General features: G+C 48.1%; 1 protein-coding gene across 4 annotated transcripts in view; it reads left to right on the top strand.

Annotated features, from left to right (window-relative positions):
• gria1a (glutamate receptor, ionotropic, AMPA 1a) overlaps positions 1–22665 on the top strand; it is a 262134-nt gene that overhangs the window by 11657 nt on the left and 227812 nt on the right. For all 4 annotated transcript variants that reach the window (XM_034181029.1, XM_034181028.1, XM_034181031.1 and 1 more), the window contains exon 2: positions 10612–10796. In XM_034181029.1, the coding sequence (XP_034036920.1) occupies positions 10612–10796 (185 nt within the window). The remainder of the gene's footprint in view (positions 1–10611; positions 10797–22665) is intronic.

Raw genomic sequence — 22665 nt, 5'->3', positions numbered from 1 at the left:
CAGGAGGCGGCGCCGGACCCGGGGTGCAGAGGGGTGAGGTGTGAAGGGGCTTGATCCGGGAAACATGAAAAACTGGATGGATCCGCAGTGAGGCCGGAAGCTGGAGCCTCACTGCGGCGGGGTTGATGACCTTGAGGATCTTGTAAGGTCCGATGTACCGTTCCTGAAGTTTCGGCGAGTCTACCTGCAGAGGAATGTCCTTGGTAGACAACCAGACCTCCTGCCCAGGACGATACTTGGGGGCCGGGGCCCGCCGCCGGTCTGCATGTGTCTTCGCCCTCGTCCGGGCCTTCAACAAGGCAGAGCGGGCGGCACGCCACACCCGACGGCACTTCCGTAGGTGGGCCTGGACCGAGGGCACACCGACCTCTCCCTCAACCACCGGAAACAAGGGGGGCTGATTCCCCAAGCACACCTCAAACGGGGAGAGGCCGGTGGCAGATGACACTTGGCTGTTATGGGCATACTCGATCCAGGCCAGGTGGGTACTCCAGGCCGTCGGGTGCGCGGCTGTCACACAGCGAAGTGTCTGCTCCAGTTCCTGATTCGCCCGCTCTGCCTGCCCGTTGGTCTGGGGGTGGTACCCAGACGAGAGGCTGACCGTGGCCCCCAGTTCCCGGCAGAAGCTCCTCCAGACGTGCGAGGTGAACTGGGGACCGCGATCGGAGACGATGTCTGATGGTATGCCATGCAGACGGACGACGTGGTGGACCAGGAGGTCTGCTGTCTCCTGGGCCATTGGGAGCTTCGGGAGGGCCACGAAGTGGGCCGCCTTGGAGAAACGGTCCACTATCGTGAAGACGACGGTGTGTCCCTGGGACGGCGGGAGAACCGTGACAAAGTCCAGGCCGATGTGGGACCAGGGGCGATGAGGCACGGGCAGTGGCTGTAGCTGCCCTGGGGTCTTTCTATGGTCGGCCTTGCCCCTGGCGCAGGTGGTGCAGGCCTGGACGTAGTCCCGGACGTCGGCCTCCAGGGATGCCCACCAGAAGCGTTGCCGGACGACTGTCACGGTCCTTCGCACCCCAGGGTGACAGGAGAGTTTAGAACCGTGACAGAAGTCCAGGACTGCAGCCCTAGCCTCTGGTGGGACGTATAGTCTGTCCTTTGGTCCGTTTCCGGGGTCCGGGTCACGGGTCAGGGCCTCCCGGACGGTCTTCTCTACGTCCCAGGTGAGGGCGGCCACGATAGCGGACTCCGGGATGATGGGATCCGGGGGATCCGACGGTTCCGTTTTGACTTCGTCTTCGTGCACCCGGGACAATGCATCCGATCTTTGATTCTTGGTCCCGGGACGGTAGGTGATCCGGAAGTCAAAACGGCCAAAGAACAGTGACCAGCGGGCTTGCCTGGGGTTCAGCCGCTTGGCGGTCCTGATGTACTCCAGGTTCCGATGGTCAGTGAAAACCGTGAATGGCACGGCTGTTCCCTCCAACAGATGTCTCCACTCTTCGAGGGCCTCTTTCACAGCAAGGAGTTCCCGATTGCCGACGTCATAGTTCCGTTCAGCGGGGGTCAACCTGCGGGAAAAATAGGCACACGGGTGAAGGACCTTATCGGTCTTCCCGCTCTGGGAGAGCACCGCACCTATCCCTGAGTCCGAGGCATCCACTTCAACCACTAACTGGCGGCTAGGATCGGGCTGCACCAGAACTGGTGCAGACGAGAAGCGCCGTTTCAACTCCTTGAACGCGGCTTCGCACCGATCCGACCAGGTGAAGGGGACTTTTGGGGAGGTCAGGGCTGTCAGGGGGCTAACTACCTGACTGTAGCCCTTAATAAACCTCCTGTAGAAATTAGCAAAGCCGAGGAACTGTTGCAGCTTCCTACGGCTTGTTGGTTGGGGCCAGTCTCTCACCGCCGCAACCTTGGCCGGATCAGGGGCGACGGAGTTGGAGGAGATGATGAACCCCAGGAAGGACAAAGAAGTGCGGTGGAATTCACACTTCTCGCCCTTCACAAACAGGCGGTTCTCCAACAACCGCTGCAGGACCTGACGGACATGCCGGACATGTGTCTCAGGATCCGGGGAAAAGATGAGTATATCGTCTAGATATACGAAGACGAACCGGTGCAGGAAGTCCCGCAAGACATCGTTTACCAACGCTTGGAAAGTCGCGGGAGCATTAGTGAGACCGAACGGCATGACCAGGTACTCAAAATGACCTAAGGGGGTGTTGAATGCCGTCTTCCATTCGTCTCCCTTCCGGACCCGAACCAAATGGTACGCATTCCTAAGATCCAGCTTGGTGAAAATTTTGGCTCCATGCAAGGGGGTGAACACCGAATCCAACAAGGGCAACGGGTATCGGTTGCGAACCGTGATTTCGTTCAACCCCCTGTAATCAATGCATGGACGAAGCCCGCCGTCTTTTTTACCCACAAAAAAGAAACCAGCACCCATCGGAGAGGTGGAATTCCGGATCAACCCGGCAGCTAATGAGTCCCGGATGTAGGTCTCCATTGATTCACGCTCCGGCCGTGAGAGGTTGTACAGCCTACTGGACGGGTACTCACAGCCTGGAACCAAATCAATGGCACAATCATACGGGCGGTGGGGAGGAAGCGTGAGAGCCAGATCCTTGCTGAACACGTCAGCGAGGTCATGGTACTCCGCTGGCACCGCCTTCAGATTGGGCGGGACTCGGACCTCCTCCTTAGCTTGGGAGCCGGGAGGAACCGAGGAACCTAGACACTCCCGATGGCAGGTTTCGCTCCACTGAACCACTACCCCGGACGGCCAATCGATCCGGGGATTGTGCTTTAGCATCCAGGGAAAACCCAAAACCACACGGGAGGTGGCCTGAGTCACAAAGAACTCGATCACCTCCCGGTGGTTACCTGACACCACCAGGGTTACTGGAGGTGTCTTATGCGTGATTGGTGGGAGTAGGGAGCCATCTAGCGCCCGAACCTGCACAGGCGAGGTAAGAGCCACCAGAGGGAGCCCTATCTCCCTGGCCCATCTACTGTCAAGCAGATTCCCCTCAGAGCCCGTGTCCACCAGTGCTGGGGCCTTCAGGGTTGAATCCTCAAACAGGATCGTGACTGGGAGTCGTGTAGCAATGTGGGTGTGTCCCACGTGAATGTTTTGGCCCACCCCTGGCCCAGTCTCTAGGGGCGGGCGTTTGGCGTTTGGCCGCTCGGGGCAGTCTCTCACATGGTGCTCTATGGAACCATAAACAAGACACGCTCCATGGGTCCATCTCCTCTGTGCATCTGGTGCCCTAAATGTTGCCCTACTCGTGTCCCTAGCTTCGTCAGTAGGGGGAGCTGTGACCCCACGGAGCGCAGGGGCTGTGGAGCGTGGGGAAGGCGGAGCTCGATCGGCACCGGAAGGGAGAGGGACGACGCGTGCCTGGCCACGCCCTTCGCCTCGTTCCCGACGGCATTCTTCTAACCGGTTGTCGAGTCGTATGACCAGATCGATGAGCCCGTCTAAGTCCCGCGGTTCGTCCTTTGCCACCAGGTGCTCTTTTAGGACCAATGACAGTCCGTTTACAAAGGCGGCGTGGAGGGCAGTGCTATTCCAGCCGGATCTCGCCGCCGCGATGCGGAAGGCGACTGCATAGGCAGCTGCGCTCCGACGCCCCTGTCTCATTGACAGCAGCGCGGTTGAAGCGGACTCTCCTCTGTTGGGATGGTCGAACACCGTTCTGAGCTCCCGTACAAACCCAACGTATGTATGAAGGAGCCGTGAGTTCTGCTCCCAGAGCTCTGTAGCCCAAGCGCGTGCCTCCCCGCGAAGCAGATTTATTACATAAGCTACTTTGCTAGCATCAGTCGCGTACATCACGGGACGCTGTGCGAAGACGAGCGAACACTGCATCAGAAAATCCGTGCACGTCTCCACACAGCCTCCGTACGGTTCTGGAGGGCTTATGTATGCTTCTGGGGACGGAGGAAGGGACCGTTGAACGACCAGTGGAACGTCACTTTCACGCGCAGGGTCCTCGGGAGGGAGAGCCGCAGTGGCGCCCGAAGGGCGCGCCTCCACTTGTGCGGCGAGAGCCTCCACCCTGCGGTTTAGGAGAACGTGCTGCTCGGTCATTAAATCGATCCGAGAGGTGAAAGCGGTGAGGATCCGCTGCAACTCACCGATTACCCCTCCCGAAGCCGCCGACGCGCCTTGGTCTTCCATTGGCCGTTCAACAGCCGGTTGACGCCCCTCGGGGTCCATGACGCTGGCCGAGATATCCTGTTGTGAAAGTGTAGGAACACGGACCCACAACAGGGGGCGCAATGAACGGACAATGGAGGAAGGTGAATAACAAGGTTTACTATTGTGAAACGAGCACAATGAATACAACAATCACAATTTGGGGTCGAATCCGCTGGTGTCGTGTGGGCAGGCTCGAAGGTAGGAGACGTCCGTCTCAGTCGAACCGAAACCACCCAGATCTCCTCTGCCACCGAACCCTGGAAATACTGGAACCGCCAAGTCCCGAATTCCCAGGTGGCCACTGCCTCCGCTCGTCGGATCCGGTACTGCTGGCGGGAGAGAGCAACAACACAGGCGTGGATGCGACAGCACCCAGCAACGGAGAGGGGAGAAGCCGCCTCCACCTCCAGTTACAGTATGACAGGCAGGTGAGTACTTATCCAAGCAATTCAGCTGTCCTGAAAAGGTTTAACAAATCTGTTAGCTATTTAGTCAGAATATAAATGCAGAGAACGTTACCTTCGTCTAAAGGCGATATCTCGGCACTGAGGTGGAGACGCCGTCCTCCTGATATACCTCTGTGCTGAGTGGAACAGCTGTGTCCGGTGATGGGTGACAGCTGTCACCCAGGCTGCTCCCATAAGGCGGCAGCGCCCTCTGGTGCCTGGAGCCCGCACTCCAGGCAGGGCGCCCTCTGATGGTGGTGGGCCAGCAGTACCTCCTCTTCAGCGGCCCACACAACAAGATATGTAGTTCTACCCTCCATAAACAGAGGGGAACTGGTTCTAGAAGAAACTGCTCTATCCTCTGCAGAAAAAGGAGAACTGGTCTCAAAAAAAGAAAAAAAATAGTTTCTTTTGACCCCATACCGTTACTCCAGCAATATCACCCAAGTCATCCAGAGGCCTACAGGTTTAACTTATGGTTAAAATTTTAACCAAACTAATTTTGGACAAGTTATTTAAATCAACGTCACGTCTGAGGTTTATAAAGTGAAAATATCAGATATATGTTTTAGTTTTATAGTAATGCACTAAATTTGAATGTTTTAGTGTGGAGATGCTGTGCCCAGCAGCTGTGCATTATGGGTATCTCAGTACATTCATGACAGAAGAAATGCTTTTGAGACACTCTGATCAGGCTCCACATGGACAACAGCATTAAACTCTTTGTATATTGTGCCTAAAACCCTCGTGAATATATTCTCTGAGTTTATATTGTTCCTAAAACTCTCGTGAATATATTCTCTGAGTTTATAGATGTTGTTATTACACTTGTGTTTGCGTTTATTAAATTCCACGCATCTTAAACGTAACAGACACAGATTATCTGAAATTTTGTTTTGGCAAGTTTTCACGGTCTCTACTGCCATCTACTGGCCAGTAGTGTTCATGGCAGTATTCGCCCTAAAGATGGGCAGAGACTGTACAATATTTTCAATCACTGTACTCGGCTACAGCTCAAACTGTACAACAAAACTACATGGTGTAAAAGTTCAGTGTGCATGATTTATGTTCTCACATGCATTGTACGTTCAAAAACCACATGTCAGACTCGTGTTTCCAGAAGCAAAATGTAAACAGAAGCTTTTTAAAAAAACTTTATTTACATTTCTTATTTTTACAAAAACTCAATGGGAGACATCAAAGTTTAAAAAAAAATTACAAGACTTTACATGAGTTGAAGAAAGGGGGGGTAGAAACAGAAGCTGCTCTCCCAAACAGATGATCACTGTTTATGCTCTCTCTGGTGTTTGCACATGCACAGTGCGAGAGGTTGAATGCTTGTAGCACTTCAGCAGCGGGATACCCTCACGACGCTTGACCAGAATATCAAACAGGTTTGATTTTCATCCAACCATGCGATTGCCGATCAGGAGGTGGTCGTGAGAGGATGAACATAGCTCGTTACTCCATGTGTACTACACGATGCAGGACGCGGGATTAAGCTGAAACTCTGCGCGATCCAAAAAATTCGACATGAGTGAAAAATTGTCTGAAAAAGCGCCAAACAGTGTAAGCCCAGCTTAAGGACTGAGCCTCTGGCACCAGTAGATCATGGCAGTGTTCTATTTATTTTGACACCGGTTATAGCAGAGGGTTATTTAATAACAACTTGGCTTTTTTGGGGGGGGGGGGGAATGCCTCTTTTTACAAACAAAAATGGCATATTTTACAAAAGCACATTTATCTGTAAACACCAACACACGACACACCTCACATTGACATGTTGGTGTTTACATAGAATGAATGAGTCAACCAATCAGTGTTAGCAGAGGCACATACCCATAATCCTTTGCCATCTGTCTGTTTGTTACAAAACATCAGAATTAGTGCATTTTTCAACATTAAAGGATATATGTTATATTTTAACTTTGTACGAATGACAGAATTGACATTAATTGAGTTATTCTATCAGTATTAATTTTATTTATACACCAAACCATAAGTTAGCACTGCTTAATTTTCCAAGACCTCTGCCTGACAGCAGCGCTGTTATTAGAGAGAGTTGAGCTTTGGTGTTCCTCTCAAATGCGGTGCTGCTGGATGCCATCTAGTAAGCAGGAGCTTCCAGCAGTGGGTAGGATGCTCATTGACGCATTGTTTGGGTCTGTTGTGAAGAGCTTGTGGTGTTAAAGCTCAAAATCAGCTTGTTAGTAGTTGCAAGTGTACCGCAGACAATACTGGAATTTATTGGTTATCTGTAGCTTCCGATAAATTTTGGGGTGGTTTATCGGTTTAGCTTTATAAAATATAACTTTTCAGTTAGCTGATTATCTGTTATCAAAACTAATTTTTTTGGTTAGCTGTACCCACCACTGGGTGGGGTGTGGTGTGTGTGTGTGTGTGTGTGTGTGTGTGTGTGTGTGTGTGTGTGTGTGTGTGTGTGTGTGTGTGTGTGTGTGTGTGTGTGTGGCAGGGGGGGCAAAGATCTTACATTCACCCACTATGTGAGCAGCGGTCTGGGCCTCCGCTCTGCACTCGCATGAAGCTGATGGTTTCAACTTCCATCAATGCATATCTGCACCAAAACTACCCACTGGTTCTGAGATGATTTAAGGTTACCCACAGACTACAGGAGAAGTCAGAACCTGAGGGTGCGGTAGTGTTAGCGGCTACTGTTAGCTGGGTAGGGTGATGGTTTTGAGCACACTCTTCGTTCCAGGGCTCTGTGATTTCGTAGTTGCGGCTATGGAGAGTTGCTGATTGGCGGTAGAAGAGGCAATGCGATTTCAGGTGTTGAGGTCCAAGGCTTTGAGGATTTGGGACTCGGCTGTGTAAAGGATGTTCTTCATTTGCCCAAGCCTGCTAGGATATTTTGTATGATGCACATTCCCTTCTCAGTTTGGCTGGAGCATTTCCTGCAAGAACTGGAAGGAGATGTGTGGGCGTGGGCTTAAGGCAGCCAGTTATGATCTACAGTGTGTCGTTCAGTGACACATCCAGCTTGGTGGTGTGGACACTTCAGCTCCAAACAGGGACAGCATACTCTGCAGCACTAAAAACAGTTGCAAGAGCGGCAGTGTGAAGAGTTGTCGCATTTGCATGCCAAGTTGATACGCCAGGCATCGAATAAGATTATTATGGCTGGACACTTTCCCACGTAGATCTTCAATATGATATTTGTAAGTAAACAGCAATACAGCAATACAAACAGCAATACAGATGAAATATTGGAAATCATTATATTATCGTTGCAAATTACACTGTTGAATTTGTGTTTAAATCTCATTCACTCACCTTCAACCGCTTACACCAGTAAAGTGTCACAGGGGCCTGGAGCCTATCCCAGCCGTCATTGGGTGTGAGGTGGCGTACATCCTGGTCAGTACGCCAGTCTGTCACAGGGCCACATATAGACAATCAAACACATTCACATGTGCACCCACACACACACCTACAGGCAATTTTCCAAATCACCTAACCTACAGTAGTGTTCAGAATAACAGTAGTGCTATGTGACTAAAAAGATTAATCCAGGTTTTGAGTATATTCCTTATTGTTACATGGGAAACAAGGTACCAGTAGATTCAGTAGATTCTCACAAATCCAACAAGACCAAGCATTCATGATATGCACACTCTTAAGGCTATGAAATTGGGCTATTAGTAAAAAAAGTAGAAAAGGAGGTGTTCACAATAATAGTAGTGTGTCATTCTGTCAGTGAGTTCGTCAATTTTGTGGAACAAACAGGTGTGAATCAGGTGTCCCCTATTTAAGGATGAAGCCAGCACCTGTTGAACATGCTTTTCTCTTTGAAAGCCTGAGGAAAATGGGATGTTCAAGACATTGTTCAGAAGAACAGCATAGTTTGATTAAAAAGTTGATTGGAAAGGGGAAAACATTCGCAGGTGCAAAAAATAATAGGCTGTTCATCTACAATGATCTCCAATGCTTTAAAATGGACAAAAAAACAGAGACGCATGGAAGAAAATGGAAAACAACCATCAAAATGGATAGAAGAATAACCAGAATGGCAAAGGCTCACCCATTGATCAGCTCCAGGATGATCAAAGACAGTCTGGAGTTACCTGTAAGTGCTGTGACAGTTAGAAGACGCCTGTGTGAAGCTAATTTATTTGCAAGAATCCCCCGCAAAGTCCCTCTGTTAAATAAAGACATGCAGAAGAGGTTACAATTTGCCAAAGAACACATCAACTGGCCTAAAGAGAAATGGAGGAATATTTTGTGGATTGATGAGAGTAAAATTGTTCTTTTTGGGTCCAAGGGCCACAGACAGTTTGTGAGACGACCCCGAAACTTGTTTTACTAGTAGCCCAATTTCATTGCCTTAAGAGTGTGCATATGATGAATGCTTGGTCTTGTTGGATTTGTGAGAATCCACTGAATCTACTGGTACCTTGTTTCCCATGTAACAATAAGAAATATACTCAAAACCTGGATTAATCTTTTTAGTCACATAGCACTACTATTATTCTGAACACTACTGTACATGTCTTGGATGTGGGAGGAAGCTGGAGCACCTAGAAGGACCCCATGCAAACACGTGGAGAACATGCAAACTCCACAGAGAAAGACTGCTTTTGTGCTGCTGTCCGTGGTGCTTAAACTTTTTTTTAACTACAAGTTGACTCATCTTGTCAGGGATGACTGTCCTTAGTGACCACGAGGAACTGTCCTCTCTGTCCCTGTGTCCATCATCTGAAGTAAAGTCACTATTAAGTCTGCCAGCACCAACGGCTGCAATTATTCACTTGTGAGTAAGGCGAGAAAGGAATAGTGGGAAAGGTGCCACCATTTCCCTTGTAGACTTCAGTGTCCCCAATTGACTTTCTGATTCATTTATATGTATCCTGATTGGATGGGGAGATGAAACACTATTCATATTTTTATTTCTTTGATGACATGGTGTTGGAATGGAGCCTTGAATTGGCCAGAGAGGAGTGCACTTGCGTTCACTGATCTGTCAGAGGGTGTGACTGCATTTCTCATTCTCCTCAGACAGAGAATGTTCTGTCATGGATGCAGTTTTTGCATTTTCTCATTATGCACATAAATGCCTGCATGAACATCATAAAAGAAGAAAGTGAGTAAGCCATGCAGAGCACATTGCACATCATCCCACAATGGATCTGCTAAAAAGCAGCATAAAAATAAGCAAGATTACATCATGTATTAGTTTACATTTCAAATTTTCATAATTGCTATAATTCCATTGTATGGTAGCTGCCAGTCTGCTGTGGGTAAAATGATTTTATTTACTCTGTGGGACATCTGTGTCTGCCAGCTCGAGTGGAATCTGATTGGTCTGCTGCCAGTAGCAAAGCAGTGAAACAGTGAGCCAGACTGTAAATCAGAGCTCAAAATCAATGTGCTCACTAATCGCCTTTTATTTGCTGTCTTAGCATGAGTCCTAAGCTCATTGGCTGTTTTACTTGTTTGTTCTTCTTAAGAACGTCTACAGCCTTTTGAGGACAGGACCACTGACTAGCACCATCTGGAGTCTGTGTTTGAATTACATCATCTGGGTTGTGAGTTTCAGCATCTGCTCTGATGAACGGTGTGATTAGACAGACACGTCAAGCACTGTACCAACAGTAGCACCTCACTGGCACAGTGTGTTTAATGCACTCTTTGTTGCACTCCAACGCAGAAGCTGTAGGACAGATTTAATGGATGTGCTTATCAGGAGCAGTTTGCATTCTTTCCCCAGTCCTGTTTTGTTCACATGTTTTATTAATCTTTCAGCACATAATATGACTGCAAAGTATTAAATAAATCTACCCATAATTTATGTCTCATACAGCCCAGTAAAGTACAGACAGTGGTAAATTACTCACAGAAGAAGAATACTAACTACCCATTCATCACTTTTGCAGAATGTTTTATGTTAATCACTACAGAGCCATACCGTTGTCTCCTGGAGCTGTTCTACTTCCGCTGAAGTTTGAAGATGTCTAAAGGTTTGAATTTTCTCTCATTCCGCAGGTCTGTCAGTGCTACAGAAGGTTCTGGATACAGCAGCAGAAAGGAAGTGGCTGGTGACCTCTGTCAATATGGAAAGCATGACTGAGGCCTCATTCCTGAAAGTGTTCCAGGACTTGGACAAGAGGAAGGAAGGCCAGATTATTATCGACTGTGAGACAGAAAAGCTTACTCGCATCCTTAAATTGGTAAAGACAGTTTTTTTTTTCAGTCTTTGTTTTCTTGCAGTAGCAGTGATGTCATTAGCTGTGTTTTCATGTACCCTATTAATCCAGGCACAAACATAATGATTGATAATCTGAATGGAAATGCAATATATGAAAGCTTCATTGAAAATGACACAGCTGGACCTGATCAGAAATGTTATTGGAATGATAAGGGTTGTGCAGTCCATTAGAATGGAAAATCTTAACATGAAAATACATAAACTGACATATTTATACCATAAATGACCTTGAGTGTGTGGTTTTGTATGTATGTGTGTGTATGTGTCCATGTCGACAGTGAAGCAGCAAAACAAAATGGTAAATGGACTGCATTTATATAGCGCTCTTCCATCTGCATCAGATGCTCAAAGCGCTTTACAAATAATGCCTCATATTCACCCTGATATGAGGGTGCTGCCATACAAGGTGCTCACTACACACCAAGAGCAATAGGGGATTAAAGGCCCTTAATGATTTTCCAGTCGGGCTGGGATTTGAACCGAGGATCTTCTGGTCTCAAGTCCAGCGCTTTAACCACTAGACAGTGTCAGTTTTGTGGCATGTGTACTCCAAGCTGTAGGGTGAGATCCATAGAGAAGATGTGATGAAAAAATGAGAAAACAGTGAAAAACTGACCAGAGTTGCATAGTTCCTCTTTCAATGACAAAATTGACTAAATCAATTGATCTAGAAAAACACTAACACTAAATCAATAACATCAACAACACTGGTAAACTACCATGAACCACAACAACATTCAAAACCCTGAACTCCCATCGTGCATTGCAACACAACCTCTATTGTTTATTGTTGTTAGATATTATCGCAGATTTCTCTAAAATATTAGTCCTATCAACTTTCTGTTTTCGCAGCATTCATCCTTGTCCCAAAATACATAAGCATTCCAAACAGCAAGTGTCAGGTTTCCTCGGTTTCTCCACGATACCTGTACACAGAGGCCACTTGGTTATTATAATATAGATACTCACTGTAAACACATATAAACACAAAAACCTCACCATGCTTCTGCGATGTTTGATCTCACCTCAAGAGTTTTTGGTGTCTGTTGTACAATCTGTCAGGCTGGAGTTGATCCTTTCATGAGCCACAAATCAGAAATTCACTTGTGTCCACTTCCTCAGTACCACAGCACTTTGTTTAAAGGGAAGGACACGCAGGACTCCTGTTGGTTAATGTCATATTCAGACAACAAAACACTCATGGAGAATGAACACGGTAAACCCAGCCATTATACGAGGGTTAGGGTTAGAAATTGAAATCGTGTTGGAAATCATTCAGAAGATTCAGACAGCTTTCGATGGCTTTCAGTCGAGTGAGTATCCGAGAAATTGTGTAACAGCTGGACATGCCCCAACATGTCCTGTGACACTTCCAAGACGGAGGTGTTTTTTTGCTGTGCGTCCTGAGCTGCTTCGTGCCGACGCATGAAATCCTCCGCACGTCTTTCATTACAAAATCTTCTGTAACAGTGGAATGTGCCGCAAAAGTGCTATGTCCAGCTCTGTTGCCATTTCTGTGGTAGTCAAATGATGTCCCGGATCAACACAGCATTCAATTTAGAAATGATCTGGTTGATCCAGCCTGTCGAACGGCCGCCCAGCGCGCCGCGCGCCCTCCGCCGCTGTGGGACGTCTTTAAAAAGGTTTTAACAGTCCATAATCCACGTGACGCCGACAGAATCTTCACCGATATACAACTGAATCTATCGAATGGTTTCCAACTGCCTGTCTCTAACAGTTTCTGAAAAAATTTCATGGAGCAAAGCGGAAGTCTCTCAGCAAGTTCTCAGAAAAAAGAAATCTGACGGGAGGGGTGGACCAGTGCTCACTCAAAGCCTGCCCACAGGCGAATGACGCAACTGACAGGCGTGGAAAACTCACGCATGCGCATGAAGGTTCAAGCTTGGCTGATGTAATCACACGTGATTCAAATCCATATATTTTTTGAAAAAAATAAAAAGGTACGATACTTTTTGGACAGACCTCGTATGTCTGCAACAAACAGGGCTAGAGAGACAATGCAAAATTTATGTCAATCACTAAATCGTTTGTAATTAAATGGTTTGAGTAATGTTATGATTAAAATCCCAACGACATCATGAAATCACATTGTAATTATCTTAAAAACAATAATTCCAGGATTTATTCACAACAGTGCTACGTAGGTGAATTAAAGCTGATATCAATCTGCTAATTATTTGTCTTTATGTGGTATAACTGACATGTTGAGATCATGAAAACATCATGAAATGATGTCACTACTGTGCTAAATTAAAAATGGTGTGCACACTCACAGCCCATTTGTGTTGGGGGGAGCACACTGCACTCTCGCATGCCATTTGTGTTGTTGGGGAGACGGCACACTCACATACTATTTGTGTTGCTGGGGGGAGAACAGCAGACCCGCACGCCATTTGTGTTGCTCAGGTGGGGAGGGACGGCACACTCACATGCCTCATCTCATCCGACCTCATCTTGACCGCCATTTGAATGGGTTTCTGGTGCGAGCAGCATGCGAATGTAAAGTGCATGTGCTGTGCCCTAATGGCTCTGGAGACTGCTGCACAAGGCGTTCTGAGTGTGGCTTTGATTTTTCACGAGTACCCTTTGATTCCTCCTTCGTTCTGCCTGATTCGTGTCATGTGTGAAGGGGCCCTAACCGCACTAATACCACACTGTATACATTGTTTATTTACAAGCAAAGGTCCTACATGGAAACTGGAACTTAACTTTAATTCCAAAAACTTTTGCATCAAAATACTTTAAAGAATACAAAGTTAAAGCACACAGACCAGCCACAGGAACCTGCAGAAAATATTTGTGGCCAAATGAGACCTCAAAAAGGTTGTACAGCATCGAAGAGTGTTGTGATATACAAGTAAATATAAAATAACAGACAAAATGAAAATAATACATTTTCCATGTAATGTGGAGTTGCATCATGAGGGGCATCTGTCATAAAATGTGCCAAATCAACATGCAGCGCCACCTCAGCTCTGCTGTGGTGACCCTGAGCAAAGTAAAAGAGAAGCCAAAGGTGCTTATTAGTGTAAAATAGAGAGCATGCAGGGGTGGTGGACAAGTGGTTAGTGTGCTTGTTGCCAGACCACAGGGTTCCTGTTTCAAGGTGACCCCTGCCCATTCTGGATGTGGAGTTGCATCAGGAAGTGCATCTGGTGTAAAATGTGTGCCAAATCAATAAGCAGATACATCTCAGATCTGCTATGGTGTCCCAGAGTGGGAAGGAACTTACTTACTATAATACACTGCGTACTATTTAATTCCTTGGCTGATCATATCTGAATGTCTGATTATGATACTTATTTGAAACCAGACAAGAAATCAATAATTTGTCTGTGAATGTGTCGTCACTAATAAATCAAAGGCATGGATTAATTGGCCATGAATATGGATTATTGGTTGACAACAAAGGTTTAATTTCTTTCCAGATAATCATATTTTATAACAAGTAGTATCTTCCATTCTTTGAGTCATAGCGCTGAACTGAAATTACATCTTAAATATCAAGAGTCTAGGTGGCAAATAAGTTCTGTAAGTGGGTATAATTCAAGCTGCATCTGTATTTCATATCCCAACCCCCACCTCAGGCCATGACTTAGGATACGCTTGAGAGCAGTCCATTTCAAAAGATTATATGTTACAATTATTGGTAAATTACTGTGTTATCTGCTTTACTGCTGTTGGAACACATGGCAAACACAATATCTGACACCAATAATAAATATAAATATAGCTGCAAGCGACAGTTGTCGGGGTCCAAGCCCTGTTTGTGCATTTGACTCATACAAGTAATGGCTGTGGCAAATCTCCCCCTGGCTTCTGTCACTCAGGTGACCTGTCTGTGTATCTCTTTTTTTTTTTTTTTTTTTATAAGTGGTGGGTACCTAGCGGAAGCTGCCTGGCCAGTTTCTTTGCCCTCACACTTACATTGTCTGAGCAAAATAGGTATTAGTGAAGAGTAGCAATAAATCAAAATGGCAGAGCAATAAACAGTATTAGTGAAGACACCACACCAGACTTCCTCACCACCAGTGATGCCAGTAACGCGTTACTTAGGGCCCCTTCACATATAGTACGAATAAGTACAAATCAGGGTGAATCATGGCGACACGCGCACATGTGCGATACACAAACAGACCACATGTGCTTTTTGCAAAGCCACACTCGTGGGGGCATTTAGACAAATTTGACATCCACCTCGAAAGTGATCATCTGCTGACTGTTTTCGTGTTAATAGTGTGAATGGCCACACATTTTCTAAGTGCCAAGCAAGCAGTGTTAGATGTTTGTGCGTGTGCGTGTCACCTGGAATTTGGCTGACACCTGCCGTGAGAGGGATCGAATGGGTTGTCACAGTGCACACCCTGTCTTTCAGCAGCTGGTGTGTGCAAATAGTTGTAGCAACAGGTGTACAAGGCGTTGGAGGCAGCTACGATTTTAGACGTATTGCATACGATCGCTGCTTCATGTGCAATTCATGCACAATTCAACCACATTTGTACTATGTGTGAAGGGTCCCTTAGTAATGCCTGTCTCTAATCTGACTGCTTTTTTCAGTAACGAGTAATCTAACATGTTAATCTTTCCAAATCAGTAATCACATTAAAGACACTTCTCCAAGTCACTAAGCGTTACTATTATTTTTGCATTGCGGGTCAATCGCAGCATTAAACTGGCCCGTGGGCAGGGGGTCGAGGTTCAGCTGATTTCAGTGAGCTGCGAGCTGTTCTTCTGCCATTTTCAGCAGCCTCTCTGAGTTGAAAAAACGTCATCTCTCAAAGCGCGGTGACAACAACAGCACACCTGCATTGAGCTTTACAAAGACATTTTAACACTTTTTTCCTTTATTTAAAACTCTGAGCTGAGCCGCTCTGTGTGTCCTCACTAAAAACAGCTGATCCGTCATGTGTTAATAACTAAGGCTTTTTCCACTCAAATGTACCTAAACTTTCGTTCTGAGGATGACATTATGTAAAAACACTGATAAAAATTTCTTACCAGCCATTCTGATTGTGTTTTCTACATAAATAAATGTTATCCATTCTTCCAGCTCAAACGCCAAAGCAAGGGCAAATCTAGACGGAAAAGGGGTGTGGACCAGGGGAGGGACATGGCCCCCCACAACATCCCCACATTAAAGATCCACTTTTGAAGCATTTTGTTTTTTACTACTAATAATAATACTACTTATAATAATAATAATAATTTCAACATCTAAAATGGTAAGAGAATTTAAATTTTAGAATTAATTTAATAGTTACATTTATAAACAATGTATGTTAGAAGTTGTAAGTTTTACCATTACAGTGCTGACAACAGTTAAATACGAGGTCAAGAACGATGTCTTTATTTTATTTTTTATGAAACAAGTATTTATGTTCATTGAAGTCAAGAAAGGTGACTATAAAATGTGTACTGGCAAAATGGGTTATCATTTTCATGCTGAGGTGGCAGGGGGTGTTGTTGCACAGCTGCTGAAAATAGCTAATAAAGTAACTAGTAATCTAACTTAGTTACTTTTGAAATTGAGTAATCAGTAAAGTAACTAAGTTACTTTTTCAAGGAGTAATCAGTAATTGGATTACTTTTTCAAAGTAACTGTGGCAACACTGCTCACCACACCAGACTTCCTCATACAATACCATACCTTTTCTCTTGGCACTCTGTCATAAGTTAATTTCTTTAAGTCAACAAACAACAAATGCAACTCTTTCTGGCCTTCTCTACACTTCTCCATTAGCACTCTCAGAGCAAATATTGCATCTGCAGTGCTCAGTCTGTGTAATTTAAACCTATTCACAGAGAAATGAAAGAAACATCTTTGAAATTCTTTGAAAATTGGTGGTCTATGAAGAATACATTGTTGAAATGAATTTCATGCTTTTCTATGCATCTAATTTAAGATTATTACTTCCCCACATCTGACAACAACTTGTAACCGACGACTATAAAATTTGGGTTTTGACTCCTCCCAGCAGCCTCTTCTCCTTTATAGAGTTGGCATCTTTTGAGTTATCATGCTCCTTTAATAACTAAAGCTCAACTTCTTCTCTATACAGCACTTGGAAATAGTAGTATCAATCAAAGTGATGGCCTGGAGGTTTTTAAGGTTTTACATATTTTGCAATACTGGGTAAAAATTGAAAGACAGAAATGTGCATGGCCTATATCACAAGATTGGTCTAATTCCAAAAAATATCTGTCAATGAATGAATGATGATTGTACGATGTATGGTGTTGGTATGTATCCTTGACATATGTTTCATGTTTATAGGAAGTACTTTTTCCAAGATATGTAAGAATTTCTGTTTTGACTACTCCCTGTGGTCTGTTCTCCTTTTTAAAGTTGGCATCTTTTGAGCTATCATGCTCATTTTAATAACTTAAACTCTAAATCGTCCATAGCATGGACTTGCAAAATTTGGTGTTAACCAAAATGTAAAACTTAATATGCTACTAATGTGAGGTGGTTTACATCACTCTTCAAAAGTTCAGCTTGATAAGTTGAATAGTGTTAGCCACACCCACTTTTCAGTTTCAAATTAATTTCAATTTCATTTTCACAACAACAAAGCTGCCTCAATGTGCTTCACACAAGTATGGTCTAACCTTACCAACCCCTAGAGCAGGGGTGGGCAACTTGTTCCAGAAAGGGCCAAGAGGGTGCAGGTTTACTTTGCAGCCACTGACTTTTTCACTGAATAATTGTTGTGTGGGCCGCCAGAAGAGGAGGTACTGCTGGCCCACCACCAGAGGGCGCCCTGCCTGAAGTGCGGGCTTCAGGCACGAGAGGGTGCTGCCGCCACGGACACAGCCGGGGGTGACAGCTGTCACTCATTATTTCATGACAGCTGTCACCCATCTACACTTCATCATACCACTCCATAAAAACCGAAAGTCATCTCCACCTCGTTGCCGAGATATCATCGACCTGTGAAGGTAATATTCTCAGCCTTAAAACTAACTGTGTCTTAGTCTGAACTCGTTTTACAGCTGTTTTCCTGTGGAGTGCCTTATCTGGGAGATTGGTGTAATCAGCGACGGCTTCGCTTCACACCCCAGCCAGATAAGTGTTTGAGACAGGAGCTGCACGAGTGTGTGTGAGAGGTGGAGGTGGACTCTCCACCATTGTTGCTACTGGGTGTGCACACACCCACATCTTATTGTTTCTGCTCCTCGCCAGCAGTACCAGATCCGACATTCGGAGACGGTGGCCACCTGGGGACTCGGGACTTGGCGGCTCCAGTATTCTCCAGGTTCGGTGGCGGAGGAAATCGTGTGGTTCTGGTTCTTCTCAGGACAGACGTCTTCTATCCTCGAGCCTGCCCACACGTCACCTTTGTGGATTGACTGTTTGCAAAATTCTGTATTCCTCTGTATTGTGGTTGTGCTCATTCACAACAGTAAAGTGTTCATATTCGACTCTTTCATTGTCCGTTCATTTACGCCCCCCTGTTGTGAGTCCGTGTCACTACACTTTCCCAACAGGATATCTCGGTCAATGTCATGGATCCCGAGGGGCGTCACCCATCTGTTGAACAGCCAATAGAAGAGCAGGGTGCACAGGCGTCTGCAGGAGGCGTGATTGGTGAGTTGCAGCAAATCCTCACCACCTTTACCGCTCGGTTGGATCTGATGACCGAGCAAAACGTCATCCTTAATCGCAGGATGGAGGCTCTCACCGCACAGGTGGAACCGCGCGCTCAGGGCGCTGCTGCAGCTCCTCCTCCTGCCAACCCAGTGCAGAATAAAGACGTTCCACTGGTCGTTCAATGACCCCCCCCCCACCATCCCCTGAAGCATACATAAGTCCCCCAGAGCCGTACGGAGGTTGTGTGGAGACGTGCGCGGACTTCCTTATGCAGTGTTCGCTCGTCTTTGCACAGCGCCCCGTAATGTACGCGTCTGACGCCAGTAAGGTGGCTTATGTAATTAACTTGCTTCGTGGTGAGGCACGCGCTTGGGCTACGGCGCTTTGGGAGCAAAAGTCACGGCTCCTTACCACTTATACTGGGTTTGTGAGAGAGTTCAGAACAGTTTTTGTTCACCCTAACAGAGGAGAGACTGCTTCAACAGTGCTGCTGTCAATGAGACAGGGGCGCCGGAGCAGCCGAATATGCAGTCGACTTCCGCATCGCGGCTGGGAGGTCCGGTTGGAATAACGTTGTGCTCCGCGCCGCCTTCCTAAACGGACTGTCGTCGGTCCTGAAGGAGCACCTGGTAGCGAAGGAAGAACCGCGGGATTTAGATGGGCTTATTGATCTCATTATACGGTTAGACAATCGGTTGGAGGAACGCTGTCGGGAGCGAGACGACGGACATGGCCAGGCATGCGCCGTCCCTCTCCCTTCTGGGTCTGAAAAGGTTCCGCCCTCCCCACGCTCCACAGCCTCAGCGCTCCGTGTGTCAACAGCTCCCCCTGCTGACGAAGCTATGGACATGAGCAGGGCCACATTTAACAGACAGAGGAGGCTGGCCCGCGGGGAGTGCTTTGTCTGCGGCTCGAGTGAGCACCAGCAGAGAGACTGCCCCAAGCGGTTTAAACACCAACACCCGCCCCCAGAAACTGGGCTTAGGGTGGGCCAAGACATTCACGCGGGACACACACATATTTCCACATGACTCCCAGTTACAATCCTGAGCAGGGATTTAACCCTTCAAGCCCCAGCACTGGTGGACACGGGGTCAGAAGGGAATCTGCTAGACAGCAAATGGGCTAGGGAGGTAGGGCTCCCTCTGGTGGCGCTCCCTTTGCCATTACAGGTGCGGGCACTAGATGGCACCCTTCTCCCTTTAATCACGCACAAGACACAACCTGTAACTCTGGTGGTGTCTGGAAATCATCGGGAGGAGATCGAGTTTTTTGTGACTCCTTCTACCTCCCGAGTGATTTTGGGCTTCCCGTGGATGTTGAAACACAATCCCCGGATTGATTAGCCGTCTGGGGTGGTGGTTCAGTGGAGCGAAACCTGCCATCGGATGTGTTTAGGTTCCTCGGTTCCTCCCGGTTTACAGGCTAAAGAGGAGGTCAAAGTCCCTCCCAATCTGACGGCGGTGCCGGTTGAGTACCACGATCTTGCTGATGTCTTCAGCAAGGATCTGGCACTCACCCTTCCCCTGCACCATCCGTACGATTGTGCCATTGATTTGATTCCAGGAGTGGAGTTCCCGTCCAGCAGGCTGTACAACCTCTCACGACCTGAGCGCGAATCAATGGAGACCTACATCCGGGACTCATTAGCTGCCGGGCTGATCTGGAATTCCACCTCCCCAATGGGTGCAGGTTTCTTTTTTGTGGGGAAGAAAGATGGCGGACTCCGTCCATGCATTGATTACAGGGGGCTGAATAAGATTACGGTTCGCAATCGATACCCGTTGCCCTTGTTAGATTCTGTGTTCACCCCCCTGCATGGAGCCAAAATCTTTACAAAGTTGGATCTTAATGTCCAGCATGTACGTCAGGTCCTGCAGCTGTTGTTGGAGAACCGGCTGTTTGTGAAGAGCGAGAAGTGCGAGTTCCACCGCACTTCTTTGTCCTTCCTGGGGTTTATCATCTCCTCCAACTCCGTCGCCCCTGATCGGGCCAAGGTTGCGGCGGTGAGAGATTGGCCCCAACCAACAAGCCGTAGGAAGCTGCAACAGTTCCTCGGCTTTGCAAATTTCTACAGGAGGTTCATTAAGGGCTACAGTCAGGTAGTTAGCCCCCTGACAGCCCTGACCTCTCCGAAAGTCCCCTTCACTTGGTCTGATCGGTGCGAAGCCGCGTTCAAGGAGTTGAAACGACGGTTCTTGACTGCATCAGTTCTGCTGCAGCCCGACCCTAGCCGCCAGTTTGTGGTTGAAGTGGACACCTCTGACTCAGGGATAGGAGCCGTGCTATCCCAGAGCGGAGAGACCGATAAGGTTCTTCACCCGTGTGCCTACTTTTCTCGCAGGTTGACCCCGGCTGAACGGAACTATGACGTCGGCAACCGAGAACTCCTTGCGGTGAAAGAGGCTCTTGAGGAGTGGAGACACCTGTTGGAGGGAGCGTCTGTGCCGTTCACGGTTTTCACTGACCATCGGAACCTGGAGTATATCAGGACCGCCAAGCGGCTGAACCCCAGGCAAGCCCATTGGTCACTGTTCTTCGGACGTTTTGACTTCCGGATCACCTATCGCCCCGGGACCAAGAACCAGAGATCAGATGCCTTGTCCTGGGTACACGAAGACGAAGTCAAAACTGAGCTGTTGGATCCACCGGAGCCCATCATTCCAGAGTCCACTATCGTGGCCACCCTCACCTGGGACGTGGAGAAGACCATCCGGGAGGCCTTGGCACGGAACCTGGATCCCACCAGAGGCCAGAGCTGCAGTCTTGGATTTCTGTCACGGTTCCAAGCTCTCCTGTCATCCAGGGGTGCGAAGGACCGTGACAGTTGTCCGGCAGCGCTTCTGGTGGGCGTCTATGGAGGCCGACGTCCGGGAGTATATCCAGGCCTGCACCACCTGTGCCAGGGGCAAGGCAGACCACAAAAGGTCCCAAGGACTTCTCCAGCCGCTTCCTGTGCCTCATCGCCCCTGGTCCCATATCGGCCTGGATTTCGTCACGGGCCTCCCGCCGTCCCAGGGCAACACCACCATCCTCACGATAGTGGACCGATTCTCCAAGGCAGCCCACTTTGTGGCCCTCCCGAAGCTCCCAACGGCCCAGGAGACAGCAGACCTCCTGGTCCACCACGTCGTCCGTCTGCATGGGATACCAACTGACGTAGTCTCGGATTGTGGTCTCCAGTTTTCCTCTCAAGTCTGGAGGAGTTTCTGCAGAGAACTGGGGGCCACCGTGAGCCTCTCGTCCGGGTACCACCCACAGACAAACGGACAGGCAGAACGGGCCAACCAAGAGTTGGAACAGACCCTCCGCTGTGTGACATCCGCGCACCCGATGGCCTGGAGTAACCATCTGGCCTGGATCGAGTATGCACATAACAGCCAGGTGTCTTCTGCCACGGGCCTCTCCCCATTTGAGGTGTGTCTAGGGTACCAGCCCCCATTGTTTCCCATGGTGGAGGGAGAGGTCAGTGTGCCCTCGGTCCAGGCTCACCTGCGGAGGTGCCGTCAAGTGTGGCGCACCGCCCGTTCTGCCTTGTTGAAGGCCCGGACGAGGGCTAAGACCCATGCAGACCGCCGGCGGTCCCCGGCCCCTGCATACCAGCCCGGGCAGGAGGTGTGGTTATCAACGAAGGACATCCCCCTCCAAGTGGACTCCCCTAAGTTGAAGGACAGGTACATCGGACCATTTAAAAACCTCAAGATCCTCAGCCCTGCCGCAGTGAAGCTCCAACTCCCAGCTTCACTGCAGATCCACCCTGTTTTCCATGTGTCCAGACTGAAACCACACCACACCTCACCCCTCTGTGCTCCCCATCCGGCGCCACCTCCTGCCCGGATCATTGACGGGGAGCTGGCTTGGACAGTGTGCCGGCTCCTGGACGTCCGTTGAATGGGCTGGGGGTTCCAGTATTTGGTGGACTGGGAAGGGTATGGACCCGAAGAACGCTCCTGGGTAAAGAGGAGCTTCATCCTGGACCCGGCCCTCCTGGCCAATTTCTACCGTCACCCGGATAAACCTGGTCGGGCGCCAGGAGGCACCCGTTGAGGGGGGGTCCTGTTGTGTGGGCCGCCAGAAGAGGAGGTACTGCTGGCCCACCACCAGAGGGCACCCTGCCTGAAGTGCGGGCTTCAGGCACGAGAGGGTGCTGCCGCCACGGACACAGCCGGGGGTGACAGCTGTCAATCATTATCTCATGACAGGTGTCACCCATCTACAC

This window comes from Thalassophryne amazonica, chromosome 11 (genome assembly GCF_902500255.1).
Source record: "Thalassophryne amazonica chromosome 11, fThaAma1.1, whole genome shotgun sequence".
NCBI lineage: Eukaryota > Metazoa > Chordata > Actinopteri > Batrachoidiformes > Batrachoididae > Thalassophryne > Thalassophryne amazonica.
Note: the sequence above shows the minus strand (reverse complement) of the source record. Positions and strands in the feature narration are given on the sequence as shown.